At 46.2% G+C, this 21,730-nt stretch overlaps 1 protein-coding gene across 2 annotated transcripts in view; it reads right to left on the bottom strand.

The window, feature by feature from the left end:
- Positions 1 to 12,606: 12,606 nt before the first annotated feature.
- Cfdp1 (craniofacial development protein 1) overlaps positions 12,607 to 21,730 on the bottom strand; it is a 110,862-nt gene continuing 101,738 nt past the window's right edge. For both annotated transcript variants that reach the window (XM_046434456.2, XM_046434455.2), the window contains exon 7: positions 12,607 to 12,905. In XM_046434456.2, coding sequence (XP_046290412.1) covers positions 12,815 to 12,905 — 91 coding nt within the window. In that variant the 3' untranslated portion in view covers positions 12,607 to 12,814. The remainder of the gene's footprint in view (positions 12,906 to 21,730) is intronic.

Consider the following 21,730-nt stretch of genomic DNA (forward strand, 5'->3'; position numbering starts at 1 on the left):
CCCCAGGTAGCTGAGTTGGGGCAGACCCCCAGGCTTTCGCCTTGGCTCCCAGGATGCTGGCTTCTGGCCTCCTGATCTTCTAGGACATCTGTAAACACCAAGCAACCAGAGCCCCTTCCAGGAACAGCCTTCTTGTCCTTAGTGACTGTGACAAGTGGAATTTCACTCTCCACTGGAAAAAATCCCCAGGGCATTGTATTTCTGAATCCAGAAATGAAGCCAAGCGGCTGGGTAGTATACATTCTCTAAATTATTAAAGAGCCTGAAAGAGCGGCTGCCACACTGGGGTCACCAGTGCGAGTCCCCAGAGTCACAGTTTCACATTCTCAGCAAGGATGGATCACCAGGCATCCTGGTCAGCAGCTCTGATGTTGCCCAAGGTCAAGGATCTGCCCCAGGGTGGGAGTAGGGGGAGCACTGGGAAAATACTGCTGCTCCCTGGGAGTGAGACTGATCTCTGTGAAAACAGGAAGGAACTCACTGTAGGGAGTGAGGTCCGCACTTTGGCAACAATCCAGGCTGCCTATCACCTCTGACCTCCAGTGGCAGGATAGGGTGAAAGGCTGGCCTGGATTCTGGTCCTACCATGTGAACTTCAGTATGGTATTTAGACTCTCAAAGCATGTTTTCTTCCCATTTCTACAATGAGAGTGCATCAGGCAGCAAGGTCTCCCACAGCTGCAGGGAGCACCCATCCCCATTGTACTCTGTGAATGGTGTCCCTAGGGGCATGCGGTGCAGTGGCCCTGGTTTAAATGCACAGCAAACATTTTACTGGGAAGCACTGGGACTAGTTGGTGTGGCACAGGGCTCTCTGAATGCGCTCAGTTGAACGCTGATGCTGCAGGAGTCGCTGTGTGACTCAGCCTCTCCATTCTTACCCGCCCCCCTATGCCTGGCTCCGGGGCTTTCTGCTTCTCAGGATACCCTGTCTACTGAGTGGAGGGGAGACCCATCAGGATGCTGAAGGTTGATGCAAGTTTTGGTCTCTTGGCTACACTGAACAAGTTCTGCATGTAACATTTTTCATATAACTCAATATTTGACCAAAGCAATGCCTGGTAGAAGATTCTAGAAACAGCTGAATGGTGTGGAGTGATGCTCATTGAGAGCACTTGGCCCCATCAGAATGCATCCCCATGAACACGAGGCTAAGGCCCAGATACGTGGAGATAGACTCCAATGGAGGAATGAGAGTGACAGACCCTTCTCTCCTCCTGCTGAGATTGGTAAAAATTTCCTGGGAGGCAGCCCTGGAATGGGAGCTGGAAGATCAGGGGAAGCTGGAAGATCTCTGAGCAGAAAACTAGTATGGGGAGGGCTGGCTCTGGGATGTGGCTCTGGATGTGACCTGGGCAATCTGACACAAAATCAATCTTGTGATAAGTCAAAGGTCATTGGGGCATAACTGTCCTGTCCACTGGGCTGGTGCAGCAGAAGTTTCTGGAACTCAAAACTGTCCAGTTCTGTCTGCTCCTTGGATAAACTTTCTCTTTCTAGTTCAGAGTCGGTCTCACTTAAAGCACTGGCTGTCTACTCAGAGAAGGGCAGACAGGGTTGAAATAAGCAACTTGCCCTGTTGAAGAGAGAGACCTTTCTGGGAGAGAGTATTCTATTTCAAGCCCTTGAAAATGTCACCTTCCCTGACACAATTCCATGTGTAGAAGTAATCTAGAAATAATCAGGGATTCAGCTAAAGACCTAAAGACAAGGCAGTCCCACCCTGCAGTTTGTAATAACAAGATGTAGGTCACCTAAATGACCAATGGTGGAAAATTGGTAAAATAAATTATGGTATGTAAACCTTAAAAATCATGTCCTTAATGGATGGAGTTGGGGAATATAATGCTAAGTGAAGTTAGCCAATCCCCAAAAACCAAATGCCGAATGTTTTCTCTGATATAAGGAGACTGATTCATAGTGGGGTTGGGAGGCAGAGCAGGGGAAGATTAGATGAACTCTAGATAGGGCAAAGGGGAGGGAGGGGAAGGGAGGGAGCAAGGGGTGAGGGAGGGGAAGGGAGGGAGCAAGGGGTGTAAAAAAGATGGTGGAATGAGATGGACATCATTACCCTAAGTACATGTACGAAGACATGATGGTGTGAATATACTTTATATACAACCAGAAATATGAAAAATTGTGCTCTATATGTGTAACATGAATTCTGCTGTGTATATAACAAATTAGAATAAAAAAATTTAAAAAAATCATGTCCTTAGGTGGGTGAGGTGGTGCACACCTGTAATCCCAATTGTTTGGGAGGCTGAGGCCGAAGGATTGCAAGGGGCCAGACTCTGTGATTTAGCAAGATCATTTTCAAAACAAAAAGTAAAAAGGGCTGAGGATGTGGCTCAGAGATATTACACCCCTGGATTAAATCCCCAATACCATAAAAAAGAAAGAAAAAAAATTGTGTCCTCAAAGAAGATTTGAGCAAACAGGGAAATGTTAATAGTATAATATGGAGGGGTGGTGTTGTTTAGTGGTAGAGCAATGGTCTAGCATGCAGAGACCCCCAGCACAGGAAGGAAGGAAGGAAGGAAAGGAGGGAGGGAGGGAGGAAATAAATACAAAAAGGCACGTAGCAGCCAGTCTGACAGAATTCTGCCGTGAGGGAAATGTTCTATACCTACATAGTTCAATACTATAGCCAGGGGTATGTGACTACTCATCACTTGAAATCTTTGGCTGCACAAATGAAGAACTTCTGCTTTAATTTTAATGAATTAAAATTTTAAATTTAAGCAGTCACATGTTGTTAGTGGTTTCTATTGAATCACACAGACACAGTATAATCCCAAATGTGTTAAGAAAAGGTATGAAAAAAGAACTGAAAATATCCTCAAGTGTATAGAGTGATTTTCTCTGTTAACAAGATTCTCGAATTTACATTGTGTTATTCTGTTTTCAAAGTTTCCTTTTTTGGGGGGGCGGGCAGAAGAGGGGTGATTGAACCAGGACTTCAAGAATGCTAAGCATGCACTCTGAGCTATACCTTCAGGAACTTGCTTCAAAATGTCAAGTAATGAACAGATTCCCTTCTATAATCAGAATAACTAAAAGGACTATCAGGAGGAGGGTGGGGAGAAAAGCCCAGAGCAGGTTAAGCTGGTGCTTGGAAGGGCCCAGCATGGCTATGCTGGTGAGGAGCTGGAGACCTGACCTCGGGCAGGACTTATTTTGGCAGAAGTGCTGCCGTCTGGTGCCTGAGTTTTCTCGGAGCTGCAGGGCAATCGAGTGGACACGCTGCAAACTTGGCTAAGCTGGTGTGGGTGTGTGCACAAGGATGTCACCATCTGTTTCCAGAGGCAGCAGAGTGTTACCCCTTCAGCTGTGTCTGTGGGTCTTGGGTGAATTTTGTTGCTTGAATTTCTCCCTTGCTTCGTGGGCCTGACTCAGCTCTGCTACAGATTCCTGACATCTTGAAGGAGGTGTCAACTAAGCTCCTTGCTGGGACTCCACTGACTTTGGAAGGGAGCAGGAAGTTCCTGCAGGTGAGTCTCAGCAGACACAGGGAGGGAATCTGGGCTGGAGACTCATTATGGTTTTGCTGGTGCAGCAAGAATTTAGGAATTTGAATTATTTGGAGTGGCAAGAATAAAGGAAGATGTAATTTTCCCAAATACATAGCCAGAGGCTTAAATATATTCTCTTTTTACAGGTAAGAGGTCATAATGGTAGTTCTCAAACACTGGCGTGCCTAAGAATTATCTGACTGCTTGTTAGGTCGACGGAAGCTGGATGAGGTGGCTCATGCCTGTAAATTCCAGTGGCGCAGGAGGTGGAGGCAGAGGATTGCAAGTTCAAAGCATCCACAGCAATTTAATGAGGCCTTGTCTCAAAAAGTAAAAAGGGCTGAGGATGTGGCTCAGTGGTTAAATACCCTCGAGGTTCAATCCCTGGCACACACAAAAAAAAAGAAAAGAAAAGAAAAAGAAAAAGAAAGCCAGGTGCAGTGGTGTGCCTATAATCCCAAGTATTTGAGAGGCTGGAGCAAGAGTATTGCTTGAGCCCAGGAGTCCAGGGCTAGCCTGGGCAACATAGAAAGACTGTGTCTCTCTCTCTCTCAAAAAAAAAAAAAAAAAAAAAAAAAAAAGATTCCTAGTGTTAAATCCCAGTGATTATTAAATAATCCACCCTTAATTTTACAGATGTAGAGATGGGGTGGGGGAGGCAGAGGGCCAACCGATGTGCCTGAGGACACCAGCTGGTCAGCAGAGCTGGGATTAGAATCTGGGTGTCTGATGTGGATATCTTTCAACATATTACACTCCCCTCATTTGCTCGTGGCAGCTGTTTGGCCCTAAGGGCAGACTGAGATAGAAGTGAGGTGTATGATGTTTCTCAACACCAACCGGTTCTCTAATACCAACTGGATGTCCAGTTCAGTTCTGACACTGACTATGCAGAATTAGTGCATACCCCTCAGGGTAAGGGCTTGGTGTCACAAGACTGTCTCCATTTCACATATCAGCCAAAGATGGATTGCCCAGGCTGCTTCTGCCCAGCTGACTACACATTTGAGAGTTCCCATGACCTCTTACCCCTATCAGGTCTGATGATTTGGTGGAATAACTCACAGGTTCTGGAAAGTGCTATTCTCAATAATACAGCTTTTTATAAAGGATGCAAAGGAACAGCCATGTGAAGTACACAGGTCTGGAAGGGTCCTGAGTGCAGGAGTTTGTCCTGGTAAGTGGATGCAATCATCAACATCTCTGAACCCTGTTGTTTGGGAATTTTTATGGAGGTTTCGTTGTGTGGATAGAATTGATTCAATCCTTGACCATCGGAGATTGAACTTGATCTCTGGCTCCGCTCCCCTTCCTGGGAGGTCAGGGTGTTGCTGAAAATTCCAACCCTCTAATCATATGGGCTCTCCCATGCCAGGACCTAGTCCTTCAATAGCATACAAAGACAGTAAATTCCAAGGGTTTTAGGAGCTCTGTGCAGAGAACATGATAGCCAAATATTAATTTTTTTACTATATCATATATTTGCAACTTTTTGGAAAATACTGCCTGCATTGCAAAGACAAGACAGGCCTTTGCAATGCTTATTCTCTCATTTCTAGCCCATTGCAGCTGGCACAAGGGTGCCCACACCAGACTCTGGAGTACAAGAGGGTTGGAAGAGGTGTAACTGGGGTAGGAAGAGGTTCCCCTCTCTGAATCTCAGGACCCTGATGCTCAAATTTAAAGATCTGATAACAGAGGTCGATGGAGAGCTGTAGAACAACTATGGGCCCGCTAGAGACACAGGTAAAGAGGCAGTCTGCAGGAGCACACTCTCAGACCTCCAAAGGGCTTAGAAATGTTTTCCATTAGCCAGTCAGGGTGCCTCAAGCTCTTTCAGGCCAGGTTATAATGCAAATGTGTTCAGTGGAGAAGAGATTGGAAGGGGCTGTTCACAGGACAGCTTCTTGACCTCCCCACAGAGGAACCAGGACTGGAGGCTTAGCACAGCCAGAGTTGGCCACACCTCCCACTGAGAGAGGGCATCCACTATAGTCTCCAGTGCCCACTGTGGCCCAGAGTTCCTGGGCAAGCTCAGGATACTGGGCAGAGTTTGAACACAGATCATTCCATAACTTTTGCCAGAAAATTGAGACACTGATTGTATTTCGTTTCTCTGCCTTCAAATTTCAAGCTCGTGTATCCAGGTCAGGAACCATTGACTGTGTATCCTGCAAGTGCAAGTCCAGGCAGCGTCTTTCTAATACATGGTCTGTGCTTGTCCTGTTTCTCTGTGTCTGCTGGGGCTGTGTTGGTGAGGGAAGGCCAAAGGCAGGCTGTACCATTGGCTGCCAGGAACAATCCCACCATCCAGCTGTGCTGGAAGGGGGACTGTAGCCTGCCCCAGTCCCCTCACTTTCCCCAGCCACCCTGAACTTGCTTTTGAAAGGGGCAGAAGGGGCATCTGATAGGTCACCTGTGTCACCTGTGTGTCTTTTCTCCTGGGAAATATTCCAGAATCCACTTGAGGGGATTCACTGTTGAATGCCTAAACTAGAATGGGATGCAGAAAAAGCTCTTGGGCACGCTCATCACCATGGTAACGCTTCCATTTGAATCTCTGGAAAGGAGACTGAGGTCAAATACTAAAATGTGTCAGATAAATAGACATAATAAATAATGTAAGAAATATCTGTTTTCCTCCCTCCCAATTTAAGCCTTAACTCTCAACTGTAAATGAAGCTCCTTTTTCATCTTCCTCTCACGGTAGGGCCTTCCCTGTCCCATAGAAGGAGCCATAGAAGGAGCTCAGCTGAGTGTTATCGCTAGGTGTCAACATGTATATTTGGAACCAATTAACATATATTTTACAAGGTTTTAAATTTTTTTAAATTGATATTCACAGATTATAAAACTAGCCATTGTATTTACTTTTTGTGGTGCTAAGGATTGAATCCAGGGTCATGGGCATGCTAGGCAAGTGCTCCACTACTGAGCTACATCCCCAATGCCAAAGTAATGATTTAAAAATGGACAATTCTGTGGCATTTAGCACATTCACAATGTTGGGCCACTACTGCCTCTGTATGTGCATGTTTTCAAGCTGTGTAACTAAGATTGCACTTGGGTCTTTCCCATTTTGCTTTTTGCATTGATATGTGCCCTTGAGCCAGCTGCAAACAATTGGGCTAGAAATGGTGAGAATAAGCAGCATTAGTAGAGGCCTGCTTTTTGTGTTTGCAACGCAAGTAGTGTTTTCCAAAAACTGCAAACACACCATGTGGTATAAAAATAATGCACGTGGCCCAGCTTGTTCATTCTGCAGCCAGATCTGCTGCGGCCATCCAGTGTCTGTTTTCACAATTGATCCATTTTCCTGGTGGGCACTGGGTGGTGCAGAAGTTCAGAACAGGTCACCCCTGTTCTCATCTCCTGACTTTTTTGAGTTAAAGGCACTTGAAAGACAGTAGATGCCAGAAGGACTCTCTGATCATCCTTCCTATTCTTTCAAGAAGATGGAATTCCCATGCAAAATGTGTCCTCACTATTCCAGAAGGAAAGAGACATTCTTATCACCAAGGACAGGAAGTCAAAGGCAGAGAAAAATCTGTAAAAACAAAGCTTGTTACACTAACCTTACCCTCCTAGTCACTACTCTACCCCTTGTGCCTTGTCATATTTTCATGATTTAATACTCTTTGCCAGACTCAGTGTGTCTATTATACACACACACACACACACACATACACAAATACATAAAATACACATATTTTGTGTGGTGCTGGGAATTAACCCAGGCCTTCATGCATGCTAGGCAAGCGCTGTACCATGGAGCTAAATCTTTGGCCCCCAACTCAATGTATAAGCCTTCAACACTTGCAGCTTCATATTTCTTATGAGGATTCCTGTACATGTTAAAAAAAATACTTAAAGCTTGTATGCTTTTCTCCTGATAATCTGTCTTCTGTAGGTTTAATTTCTTAGGCCCAGCTAGAGACCCTGAGGGCAGAGGAGGGTCTTTCTCAGCTACATTGGTTTCCAGGCTTTTTATCATTACCAATAATCCAGCACATGCTGGAGCATCTCTTGGATGTAAACCTAGTAGAACTGCCATGTCACCAGCTGGGAACAGGTCCAGATTTATTAGGTACTGCCAAAGTGCTCTTCAAAGCAGTACTAATTTATACTCCTTTAAGCTTGGCTTTCTTGCAGAATGAGAAATCAGGTGCAAAATTATAGTAATTTAGCACTTGGGAAGTGTATAGCACTTAATAAAATGTAATGTGGGCAGAATAGCATCATTGTATTAATAAATCATTCACAGCAATCTATATATACATATTTTTTGAGATGTGGTAGATCAAACCCAGGGCCTTGTGCATGCTATGCAAGCATCTTACCATTGAGCTACACCCTAGCCCTCTCAGCAACCTCATGAACATGCACAATCTGAGGCTCAGAGAGGTCAAGGAGGTTGGCTGGATACACAGGTAGGAAGATCTGAGGCAGGAAGCCAACTCCTGTGTTGGAGCCAACCCGGGGTTCTCCTTGGGTTTGTTTCTCAGCCTCGTTCTCCCTAATGTGGCCACCCTGTACCATATATGCACATTCCATCCATTTATGAGGTCTCAAGCAACCAGAATTTGCTATGGGTCCTGGAGAAGCAAACCTGAAGGACAGGCTGTGTGGTCTGGGCTGCTCCAGGGAACCAGGAAGAACTCTGCTCAATTCCCACATCCTGGTTGCCTCGATGGGGTCAAACTACTATGTACAAAGATGGCATCTGGCAGTACTTTTGGGTCTAAGTTACCCTGGGAAGCCATCAGAAAAAGCAGACTAAAAAAAAGACCTTGCAGAGAAGGCTGGGGCAGGAATCAGGGAACACCTGGTAGCCCTGGGGAGGCAGTGCTGTGGGAGTGGCCCACACACTAAGTGGCTGCTGTCACCTGGGCCTCATCCCTCCTCCTCTCATCCCCTGGAGCCAGGTAACATTCCCAAGTGAAGAAAGTAATAACCGCTACGCTGCTCAGCAGAGCTTGATCATGGCGCAGAGTCTGGACACGACACTATATGCCCAGGCCTGTCGGAGCCACCTCTAGGTGTCCCTCCTGAGGGCTTCTCAGCAGCACACGTCCTCCTTGGGGAGCACCTCAGACACTGCCCTGGCTGGGCGGGACTGGGTGCTGTGGCCAGCCTGTCCTTGGTCTTGTCCTAGTGTTCCAGCTGTCATGCTTTCAACAGCAAGCATCTGTGCATCCTCGGCCCTGGCACCAGAGCCGCTCCGTCCCAGCAGGAACCCCCCAGCATGGTTGTGGGAGCCAGAAGGCTGGTCATCCTGCCCTTCCACATTGTGCCCTGCACATGTGACTGCTGGCTGGTTCTCTGATGACCTCAGACAAGTTTCCTCCTCTGGAAAATGGAGAGGCTTTAACAGCACAGAAGGAAGCACTGCACATGGGAGCACAGATGGTGACACAAGGAGCTCCTGGTTCTTCCCCAGAAGCCCACCATCCTTATACCACCTCCTGTTTGTTCACTTGTGGGTGTTAAGTCACCAGTCTCACCAACCCGCCTGAGCACTTCCAGCTCTGGAGAGTGGCACAGCAAAAGGCCTGACTGCACTCTGCAGGCCTGTTCAGGCCCTGCCAGCCCACACCACACACTATACCCCTCCTCATCAACCACTCCGCCTGTCCTGCTGATGCCTTGAGGCAGCACAGCTCCCAGGAGCCCTTCACCTGGTCCTCCAGTCCTGGGCTGGGAAGTAGCAGCTTCGCTTCACTCCCCTCTAGGGGTTCTCCATGTCTTCCCATGGATCAGCTAGTCTACCGTGCCATGCAGTTCTCGGACAGGCCCCGGCTGTCTGCCAGGGCCCCTAGTCCTGTTCTTCCTTGCTAGCTCTGGCAGTATACTGCTCACTTCAGGTCTGGGTGTTAACCTGTTCCCTTTAGCCCCTTGAGGCTCTGTGCAGAGTTCCTAATTAGAGCACTTTGTTCTGCAGGAAACCGGAGCAGAGCACAGAGTCTGGTTTTATCCTTTGACCTTTACTGTCTTAGGGCAGGTTTTTCAGTAACGAGAAGGCACAGGTGCCCTGGAAATCTGACACATCCATCTGGGACATGGAGAAGACTAAGGACTAATGGCTAGGGACAGGCCAGGAAACCCAGCCCATGGGAGTCTCTAGACTCTATAGTACCAGCTGAGAAGTGTCCCTGGACGGGACTCATCAGTTATTCAGGCCAAGGGCCGAGAGTACTGGCAGAAGGCTGTCAAGCCACCCCGAACACTGACTCATTCTTTTCACTTCCCACTTCCTGCAAACATTTCCTTGACAATTCCCAACTCCTGGATAAAGAGACATCATTTCCTTTGGGTTACTTTTCACTAAATGTGGATGTGAAGAGCTAGATAAAATTCTTTTTAGTGTGTACTGGGAACACAGCCACAGTCAAACACAGGGCCTTATGCATGCTAGGCAAGTGCTCTACCACTGAGCCAACTCAAGACCAAGGAAACAAAGCTCTTTATTTTTTAAACCTGCCGAGGACAGGACACAGGGCCTTGCATAGCCCGGCTCTACCACTGAGCAAACAGCACCAGCTCTTTTCACTTATTTTAAAAACTGCATAGAGGGTCTTGCTAAGTTGCCCAGGCTGGCCTTGAACTTGTGATCCTCCTGACTCAGCCTCCTGAATTGCTGGGATTACATGTCTGTGCCATTGTGTCCTGAGAAAAGGTGATTCTCTTGCTTGCTTTCTTCTGTGGTCCTGGGGATTGGACCCAGGGCCTTGGGCATGCTAGACAAGTGCTCTATATCCCCAGGCTGAAAAGATGATTTTTTTTTTAATACCTTTATTTATTTGTTAATTTTTTGTGGTGCTGAGGATAGAACCCAGTGCCTCACGCGTGCTAGGTAGCGCTCTGCCACTGAGCCACAACCCCAGCCCTGAAAAGGTGACTTTTTTTTTTTTTTGTAGTTGTAGATTTTATTTATTTGTATGTGGTGCTGAGGATCAAACCCAGTGCCTCAAGCATGCTAGGTAAGCGCTCTGCCACTGAGCCACAACCCCAGCCCTGAAAAGGTGATTCTATGCATTCCTTGACAGGTGGTCAGATTCTGTCAAAAGGGGATAGACTCCAGAGGCTTTTCCAAAGACTCATCACAGGTCAAGTGACACAGCAAACACGCTGGGGAAAGATACACCCAATCAAGGGACAGCAGAAAGGAATCCACCTTTCTGTAGAGTTGTGACAGTCACTAAACGCAGGACACAGAGGGAGAAGTCTACGTGAAGCCTGGATCCTGAGCGAGACAGGCAGGGCCTAGGCACACAGCTCCAATTTTCACTAAGGGGCTTTGTTCTCCAGGTGGAAAGTAAGAAGAGCAAATCCAGCTGTGTGCAGAACACACATGCTCCTGAGCTTTTGTCCTAATTTCTTAGACCTCAGAGGTGTGAGCATTTGCTAAAAGGAAAAACCCTAACTTTCCCTGAGCTCAGCACCACTTACTCCATAGGATTCCATATCATTTTCAAACAGAGAGGAGCCAGCTGATGCACTGTTTATACGCCAGCTGCTGAGCTGAAGGGCCCTGTGAAACGGTATGCGAGGCACACAGACTCTAGATGCCAGCTAGGGAAACAGTCATCTAAGCAGCAAGGGGATGGGTGATGCGCCAGACAGCACCACATGGTGGGACTTTCACCTTGAACCTCGGCTGGTAGCTCCTGCAGGCTGGAGGCCCTACACTGGTCAAAATGCTGGCTGGGCTTAGGCTAAAGAACTCTCCTATTATTCCTGTGTCCTACTGAATGGCCACAGCAGACCTCACAAGTCATGAGTTCTGATGCCAGCCTGAAATGCTCTATGACCATTTCTAGAACCTGCTATCACAGTGGATGTGAACAGTGTGTTCAAGTGTAGCTTATAAACTACCTTTCTGGGTAATGATACCCCAATATCCTAACCATCCAGTCAGGTTTTGGTAGTCACAAATGCTGACCACACATCGGCAGCCTGGATGTGGAGACCTGCTGTGAGCTAACACTCATCTCACAAAGGCTGTCATCCACTCCCTTCAAGCCTGAGGCACTGGCGATTCACACCAAAAACCCAAAGTTTAGAAAACTGATCCCATTCTTTGAAACCCCACCATCACCCACTCCCAGGCCCCAGCAGTGGTTGTGGGGCTTAAAGGTTCAATAACATGAATGGTCTCTACCCTCCCCTTCCCTCTTCACCAAAGATCAACTGTTAACCTCCTTGCTGCTCTCCAGACAATGTCTCATGCTAAGCAGGAAGTTCAAAATTTTGATTTTTTTTCAGTACTAAAAAGAAAGAGTTCTTTAGAATATTCCCTCCCTCCCTTCCTTCCTTCAGTACTGGGGATTGAACCTGGGGGTGATTTACCACTGAACTACATCCCCAATTCTTTTTTATTTTGAGGCAGGGTCTCACTCATTGCTTAGGGTCTTACTAAGTTGTTGAGGCTGGCTTTTTAAAAATTTTTATTTTTTAAAATTTTTTAGTCGTAGTTGGACACAATACCTTTATTTATTTATCTTTTTATGTGGTGCTGAGGATTGAACCCAGTGCCTCACCTATACTAGGTGAGTGCTCTACCACTGAGCCACAACCCTAGCCCCATTGAGACTGGCTTTGAACTTGTGATCCTCTGCCTTAGTCTACCATGCTGCTGGATTACAGGTTTGTGCCGCTGTGCCTGGCCTTTAGAATATTCTCTGACAAACCAAAAGTTAAAGAATTATTCAGGTGAGAACACATCTAAGTTGACTCTTCTTTGGGAAGGGGAAAAAAGGATAAAGGGAAAAACCCAGTTCAGTAATAATATATCTTTAACTCTCGGCCTGACATAACATCAGTAGGAATTCCATTCAGAAGAGAGAAAGATCAGGAGAGAAACCTGAGCAGAACCAAGAACGAATGCCCAGGGTCTTGGCATTCCTCCACCTAAGTGAGCCTCCTGGCTCCAGAAAATCCACACCCAGGCTGGTCGGTTCTCCCAGCGTGGCTGGCCAGAGCTCTGCCAGCCCAGCATGCCTGGGATGTGCTGGCTGGGCCCAGGCTGGACTTTGCAGCACAGCACAGAGAAGATGAGTGACTTCTTCATTTCCCCAGCCTCACAGAGGACTGATTTTTATTTATTTATTTATTTAAGGACAAACTTTTAAAAGTAAAATGAATGAAACCACATGAGATCAAGATACATAAACAGAACCTCAAAGTAGAAAAAGACCTTGCTGGGAAACAGTGGATGAGGAACACTGGAAATGTTTCACAGATGCACAAAAAGCTCACATTGTCAACAGGATTAAGCTGCTATGGATTCTCCCAGAACATCAAGGTTTCATTTTGCTCAGTCTGAGATCCCGTTCAATTTCAAACTGCCTGTGGTCCACTCGGTCTAGAAAAGCTTTCCGTTCAATGTACCTAGAAGATAAAAAAAAAGTTTGTTAGCAGAATCCAACAGGAGAAAGGGACTCCTCTGTGTTGTCCTGACCCTTAGGGATAAACCAGGCTGTACAGCAATCACATGCAGATGAGCCCAGCTGGTGCCTAGCCTGTCAGTGACATTCAAACCACTCCATTTGGTCTATACCAGAGATGATTCTGGTTCAGACATGAAAGAAAACTTTTATTTTTTTTTTTTATTTTTTTTTTAGAGAGAATTTTTTTAATATTTATTTTTTAGTTCTTGGCGGACACAACATCTTTGTTGGTATGTGGTGCTGAGGATCGAACCCGGGCCGCACGCATGCCAGGCGAGCGCGCTCCCGCTTGAGCCACATCCCCAGGCCTGAAAGAAAACTTTTAAAAAGGAAAGGACAAGGCAACGGCTTATCAATGGAAAGTAACTAGAGGCACTGAAGTAGGAAAACACTACACCTTTGTAACAGACTTTTAAAGCAAAAAGAAATAACACCAGCTTAGTACAAACCAGAGGGAGCACACAGGCTGGGCAATGCTAGGTGAGCCTTGTTTTTTTTCATAGTGACAAGGTGATTCCACATTTCTTCAGTCGTGGCAATGTGTTGGTTTCGTGATGAGAGAAAGCTATGCATATTTTGTGTATATCTCAAAACACACAAAGATACCATTTGAAAATGGAAGAAATAGGACAGAAAATGTCCTAAGACCTACTGAGTAAAGCAAGCTGAGATTTATAGAGTGCACTCTTTAGAGGCTATTTAATTGCATTTAGCTCTTTCCTTCCCACCATCCTTTGCTCTCCCTGGCATCTTCCACACAGTTTGGGGCCAGGTTGCTTCTGCTAGGTAACAGGAGAGGCTCTTCCCCAAATTCCACTAAGGAACAAGACTGAGTGCCTCTACCTGTGGTCCACACAGGGTCCTCTTAGGAGGTTGGCACTCTGCTTCTAATTTGGGATCAGGTCAGTGGCCCAGATCTCCCTCGGTCCTCCAAGACAGGGTGTGAGGAGGACAGGCCAAAGCAGGCAGGCACCAGTGAGGCTGGCTGCTGAATGAACCACAGCTGCATTTTAATACACCTTCTTGCTATAATGTCTGCTGCAATTTGCCTGGGGGGAGGAGATCTCTGCTGCTAATTAATCTATTGAGAGAGAAAAATTGCCATTGAAAATGGGAGACATAATTGAATCTCTGCACTAATTTTTCTTTTGTTGCACTGTGGAAAATGTGCATCTGTGGCTACAAGGTTGTTACATTTATGTGAGAATGTTACCAGGTTCAGGAACCTGTGCTCCTTTGCTGAGTTCAGGCTTTGCTTTCCCTCCCCACAGCATCCTGTGAAGCGAGGTCCATCCTACCTGCTAACCAGTTACATCTGTGGCCATTAACTCTACATCTAGTACCAAATGCTGGCCAGAAACTGCAGGCTCTGAGGCCAGAAGAAGCTGACTGTGAGTCTTGTCACTCATTAGCTGTGTGACTCTGGGCAAGACACATAAGACAGACAAATCCTCTCTACTCTGAAGGGCTGCAGAGAGGACTCAAGAAAAAATCTACACCCAATGCTTGGCACAGAGCAGGCACTCAATAAAATAGTAGCTAGCGCTGCCACCAACATTTTAGGAAGCCAGCTTCCATCAGGGTTCTAGAGGACAACAGATGGCCCAAGTTGGGATGTGTGCTATCAGCAACTAGTAGCCACCACCTGGCTGGATCAGGAACTGAGGTGCTGTGTTAAAACTGTCAACAAGGATGTAACGGCTGGAAACACTAGGGCAGGGCCACTGTTAAACTTGACATAAGCCCCAGGCTCAACGCTGTCAGATTTAGCAACTGAAAATACAAGTTGCCCAGTTAAATTAAATTTTAGATACCTTGTAGGGAGGAAAGCTGCAGATATTGTGGACTTCTAATCAAGAGAAAGTAGAGAGCCTGGAGTGGTGAAGAGTAGTCACACAACTAAATAACTCACTTCTATCACTAAAAGACCAAGGTTCACAAGAGGTGGCTGCTAACAAAAACAGACCAAGGCCTTCCTCCTGATGCAACCAATCATGCCTGCACCATGGGCCTGGGGGAAGCTGGCTACATGGGAATCAGGGTCTTGAGGATAAAGTGTTTTAACTGCCCTGGCAGAAGAGCCATCCATGTGCAGAGGGATGATCCTCAGCAAGAGACTACTCTGCTGCCAACGTCTGCGGGAGCAAGGGTAACAGAGGGAGGGTTTCAAGAGAACTCCCAGGGCTATCTGGCTGAGAGATCAGGAAGGGGAAGGAGGAGGAAGTATGAGGCTTTGAGCATTTGTGGTCTTCTCCCTGACTTTCCTTTAAAGAGGAAGTGATACCCCCACTGAGGGTTCCTGGAAGCTGTGCTGGGTCCAGCCGCCTTGAGACCATTGAGTGAAAAGCCCAGGATGGGCATGAAACAGGCGGGTACAGGCAGAATTGAGGCTTAGGGAAGGCCTCAGACAGCAGTGAGGGGCACATGTGCAGGATGCAGCTGAATTCTCAAGGGCGAGCCAGACAAAGGCCATCAAGGCGGGCGACTTGATTCCCCTGTTCACACTATCAGCAGCTGCTAACAGGATCTGTGACAGCCTTGGTTTACTGCCAAAAGCTGACCATGAAGAAAACTTCTATCAGACACAACTCCCCCATGGCCAAGAGACAGGAAAGGTGCTTCCATGGCTGACTCTGTACTTTTGGGCAAGATACTTAATTTTCTGTGCCTTATTTTTTCTTCTTGGAGAAACAGGAGTAAAAATGACAATATGTCTTTGACAAAACAATTAAACTGTGAATCGTGCTTTGTAAACAATAAAATGAAAAAATAGCTATGCTAGTTGATCTGGATTCCAGGATTCTTGCTTCCCGTTTCTGACTTGACTGCCCTGTAAATGGCCTCAGAACCTGGGCAGCCGGCACAGAACTCAGACAGTGAATGCTCCAGAAAGGGCAAAGGCTCTTGGGAAGCCACCTGTGTTCACCTATTTCACTTCACCTAGGCCTCAAGAGTTTTCAGGCATTTTAAGTGGGTCACAGTCCCAGAACAGACCTGCCGTCGGACGATGCAATGGGAATCCTGGCTTCTGCACATTTTCTGTCTTGGTGTTTTTCTGGCCTGTGCCCAGTCCTCCTGGGGGTCAGCCTGATTAAGCCCAGTCCATAGGGAAGCCTAGGTTAGGGGTGCATCATTCTTTCCTGCTGTTTTTGTCTTTGTGGCCCATTTAAGAAGTGACAGCTCTTTATTTTCATTAACAAAATATGTTAATAGTATCAAGAACCTAAGGGGTTTCTAGTTTTTCCTTTTAAAACCAGGTTAGACTCAACAGGCTCTGACATCTTTTGAATCTTCTAACCCAAATTACTTTTCTGCCACAATTTCCCTGAAATCCAGGACAATGGGGAGGGAGAGAGACATGGGAATGTGAATAAGAGAGAAGGCATGCTACCAGGGAAGATGTTGATATCTCCTGTCTGGGAACCCACCCTTCTAGGGATCAGTGAGCTTTAAGGGTGGGCAGAGCTGGGGGCAATGGCAAGATGATCTCTGAAATCTCTGTCATATGGTCATCTTATTACTGCACACTGGTCAGGAGGAGGAGCATGGGGAGGGCAGGGCAACCTGAAGCATGCACAGGTAACTCACAGGGCAATTGTGTTATTATCATCATCATCATCATTATTGTTTTGTGGTACTAGGGATTGAACCCAGAACCTCATGAATGCTAGGCAAGTGCTTTACCACTGAACTAAACTTCCATCCCTTTTTCTTTTTTATTTTGAGACAGGGTCTTGCTAAGTTACTCAGGCTGGCTTGTGATCCTCCTGCCTCAGCCTCCTGAGTGGCTGGGATTATAGGTGTGCGCTACCTGGCAGGGCTGCATCAATTATTAGGCTGTCCAAGCAGAGCCAGCATTCAGTTCCCCAAGTAAGCATTCGGGGGGCAGCACCAACATGGGATGAAAGGGGGTAAACTTCAGTTCCTAGAATAAAGCTCTGGGATTGATGTACTGAGAATTTTCTGCCCTGAGAAATGCAACTGAAAGAAGCAAACTGCCCAACATGGCACAGGCATGCCCATACCGACCCAGGACCTAACTCGCAAACATTTTGAGGGCCAGACTCAAAGGGCGATGGTTTTAATTCAGTTTCTTCTCCACTGCTTTCTTCCTGTACCACCTCACGGCTGTGATGGCTCTAGAAGAGGACTCCTGAAGGTCATGGAGAGAGATTCTTTCGAATATTATTTTCACTGGTGCCTTCTTTTTCAGGCCTCTCTGAATCACAGACACCTGGCTTCCAATCACAAGCTCCTTGACCTTCAAATTGATTGGACGGATAGCAGCAGTAATGACCAAGCTGTGTTTTTCTTCTTTCTGTGCATTCATTGGTCCCCTCCCCTAAGCCTGCTGGCCTCTGCCTTGGCATTGGCAGATACTGAACTGCTGCTGCTGAACACCACCAGGAAACTCGTGTGCGGCCTAGAGGAAACCACACTCAACACCCAGGGGGGTCTGCTGACACGTCTGGAGTGCTGCATGGGCCTAGAGGCTGAGGCTCAGAGAAAAAGCAGAAATTCCTTGCTGGGCAGACAACTGGCTCTGGCACAAGCATTTCAACCAAATTGCTGACTGAAAAAGGTGCCTGGGTGGAGACATCATTCTGATGTATTATGCCCATCTTTTCTGGGTGGCTAGTGCTAATCCTATTAGGCCGCCAAACAAAGTCACGGCTATTTACTAGCTAGCGAAACAGGCATTTAGATACCACAATGGTGCAGCACCTGCTCTGGGATGGGGGCTGTTCTGGGTGCTGGTGCAGAGTTGGGAACAAGATCCTGCTCTGGAGGGTTACTAAAAATGAATCAAAAAACAACATGAATTAGCCAATAAATGCAATGGGAAAAATTAAAGAGGGTGATGTGATTGAGGGGGCAAGGGGCTATTCTAGAGAGTGGTGTCCCAGTCAAGTCTTGGATGGCAAACCAAAGCCTTCTCGGGGAGGAGTGCTACAGGATAGCAGTAAGGCCAAGTTCCAGCAAGCAGGGGAGAAGAGGCAGAAGTGGGCAGGGAAAGGCTCAGGGAGGGTCTGGCCAAGGAGACAAACCCTGATTGGAAGTGCTACTGCAGGGCTTTCTGCAGGGAGATGAAAATGGTCTCTATTTTTAAACAATCATTTCAGCGGCAGGGGGAGAAGGGATGAAAAGGTCGAGGAAGAGGCGGGGGGACAGATCAGGGATCTTTAGCTGACACTGGGTTGGGGGGAATCACACAAAGAAGGATGGGCTGAAATACTTTGATGGGACAGAAGCACCAACTAGACTTGCTGGGTGTGGTGAAAATAAGAAATCGGGGACGATGACCCAGTTTTCTTCTAACAGTAGCTGGACAGTGATGGTGGCATTTTTCTGAGAAGTCTGAGGGAGGGAGTTCATTTATGGAGAGAGACCAAGTATTTGGTTCTGGACATTGATATGTGCGTTGGACATCATATGGAGATGCCACCTCAGTCTGGAGCTCAGTGGAGCAGTCAGGGGGGGGGGATACCAGTCAAGGGAGGCGATAGTGTGCTTTTTAATCCATCAGCAGAAAATGGTAGCCAAGTCTTGAAACTTGAAAGTGAGCTTCCCTGGGGAGAAGAAATGGCTGCTCAGGGCCCAGATCCCCAAGTTGAAAAGCTCAGCAAAGAGAGAAAAGCCAGTCAGGGAGAGTAAAAGAAGATGTCTCAAAGCTCTACTTCTTACTGATGTGGAAAAAATTCCTGAAGAGTTGGCACAGAATTAAATGGATGAAGCATCTAGCTTTCCAGGAAGGCCCGAGTCTTGGTGTGGTCAGTAATGGCAGGTGGGAAAAGAAATTTGAGCAGAGGACTAGGGGCCAGACAAAGAGAGGGAGCTCCTATTTATAAACATGCCAGGCATTTTCCCAACTTACTTAATTCCCACAAGGATCCTGAGAGTTATATTAAAGAATTTCCACTTTTTTGATGAATAAACTGGGGCTAGTACCCATGGCAGGTGGGTGGCAGGGCCAAGATTTGAAATCTATTTATTGTAAATATAACCCATGAATAGAAGAGTTCATGAAATGGGCGAGGCAGCTGGGTGTGGTGGTGCTTGCCTGTAATCCCAGCTACTCAGGAGGTTGAGATAACCAAATAAAATAAAAGGGGCCCAGGATATAGCACAGTGGTAGAGCTCTTGCCTACCATGTCCATGACCCTAAGTTCAGTCTCCAGCACCCCACCCCGCTGCCCCACAGAGCAAGGCAAATGAATCATTATAAAACAAGTGCCGACATGGATGTCACTGAGTCAAGGGGTAAAAGGCTGCCTGCCTTGAGGCCCCTGCACAATTCCTACCCCACACCTCCAAACTAACCAGGTGTGATAAGCTTGTGCAGGACTTGGGACCTCATTTTCTTGCTTTCAAGTTTTTTTGTTTCTTCAAGATTAAAGCTTAGTTGTGCCTGCTTCCGAATCTGATGTAAACAGAATTGCACTGGGTGTATTCTTTTGTGACTTGCTTCTTTCACCAACTGACCTAATGAACATATAGCTTTTGCCTGTTTTTGACCATCGCCTAAATGGAATCATAAAGCTCTTTTTGCTTTTGTTATTGTAATTTATCCATGTTCATTTCCATTGCTGAATAGCATCCCATAGAGTGAAGAGATCACATTTTACTTGCATAGTCACATGTGTCTTTTAGAGAATATATAACTGATTTTCTGTTGGGAATAAGTTAGGAATAGAACTGCAGAATTACAGGGAAATGACTATGTGGAGCTTCAGGAGGTAATGCCAAATGGCACACTCCAATTTAAACTGTTATATTTCCCAGATGAAGTGGATGTTTTTATCACAAAGAGACTCCTTTATTTCTGGTAATGTTTTTACCTAAAATCTATTTTGTCTAATATTACTATGGCTACACCAGCTTTCTCATGATTAATATTTGCATGATTTATTTTCTCCATTTTTAAATTTTCAATAGTCCTACATACTATATTTGGGGCAAATGTCTTTAAAACACCAAACAGTTTGCTGGGTTTTTAAAATTTATCTATCTGTTTATTTATTTATTTTGTGGTGCTGAGGAATGAACCAGGGCCTTGTGCATGCAAGGCAAGCCTTCTAAACTGAGCTATATCCCCAGCCTGGTTTTTAAAATTTAATTTGTTAATCTGTTATTTAATTAGAGCATTTAGTTTACTTAATTAAAATATTAATAAATTTAGTCTTAAACCCACCATTCTATTGTGTGCTTCCCTCTTTGTCCTGCCTTTTCTTTTCCTTTCCCTCCTTCTTTCCTTCCTCTTTTTGGTATTGGGGATTGAATCCAGGGGCACTCAATCACTGAGCGACATCCCCAGGCCTATTTTGTATTTTACTGAAAGACAGGGTCTCACTAAGTTGCTTAATGCCTTGCTTTTGCTGAGGCTGGCTTTGAACTCGCAATTCTCCTGTCTCAGCCTTTCAGCTACTGGGATTACAGGTGTGCACCACCACGCCTGGCCCTAGCCATTTTTATTTTGAGACAGGGTCTCACTAAATTGCTTAGGGCCTAAGTTGCTGAGGCTGGCTTTGAACTTGTAATCCTTCTACCTTGGACTCCTGAGCTGCTGGGGTTATAGGCATGCACCACTGTGTTCAGCTTTCTTTCTTTCTTTCTCCAGTACTAGTGAACCCAGGACCTCCCATATGCTATGCAAATGGTCCACCATTGTGTTATATCCCAGCCCTTTTTATTTTGAGACAGGGTTGCCCAGGCTTGAACTTGTAATCTTCCAGTATCAGTCTCTCAAGTAGCTGGGATTACAGACATGCACTACTGTGCCTGGCCTGGTTCTGTAACTCTTTTTTTTTTTAATCTATCTTCTTTGATTACTTAAAAAAAAATACAACATTCCATCTTTTCTCCATCCCTTACTCAGAAATTATATATACTGTTCTTATTCTAGAAATTTCAGTATATACATTTTTTCCCCCCAGAACTAGAGATTGAACCTGGGGTGCTCTACCACTGAGCTACATGCCTAGATCTTTTTATTTTTTATATTGAGACAAGATCTTGCTAAGTTTCCCAGGCTGTCTTCAAACTTGCATCTTCCTGCCTCAACTTCCCAAGCAGTTAGTATTATAGGCATAGGCCATTGTACCTGGCTCAGTATGCTCATTTTGTCAACATCTTTCCCTCTTTTCAGTGCTGGTACTGTTCACACATCTCAACATTACCTACTTTGAAGCTGGCTCTCTAGCTGTGTGTGTGCTGGGAAAGCTTAGCCAGCAACTGGTTGTCTGGCTCTCGGCTCTATTATTTTGATTCTGTGGTCTAGTGATTGTGAACCCCAGCTGTGCATTAGAATCCCTTGAGGAGTGATTGAAAGATATAGGTATTTCTGATCTGCCTATTCTAGACTCAGTTCAAAAGCAGTTCTATCCAGGGTGGCTTTATTGCCTGAACTTTGGGGAATGTTCTAAGGCATTCTCAGGCTTAGCTAAGGTGAGCCTCAGAGCTGTAATCCCTTCCCTGGAGTAGGAGTCAGGCCTCAATAATCTGCCTGCAGGAGTTGAGAAAGGTTAGTAAGCGGAGGTGTTAGCTGTGCACTGAAGAAGGCAGGCATGAAGAGCCAAGGCAGAGCACAGAAGTCACCAGATCTGCACTGGAAAAATACAATCAGACCTCTGGAATCATCTAGTTGTGGTAGTTGGGGGGAGAAGAGCCTCAGACATAGGAGGGAAAAGCAGAACACAAAAGTGGCATGCTAGGGGCTAGGGTCATGGCTCAGAGGTATAGCATGTGCCTAGCATGTGTGAGGTACTG

Source organism: Marmota monax, unplaced genomic scaffold (assembly GCF_021218885.2).
Source record: "Marmota monax isolate L192 unplaced genomic scaffold, Marmota_monax_Labrador192_F-V1.1 WCK01_AAM20220418_F8-fsc00024, whole genome shotgun sequence".
NCBI classification, from domain to species: Eukaryota; Metazoa; Chordata; class Mammalia; order Rodentia; family Sciuridae; genus Marmota; species Marmota monax.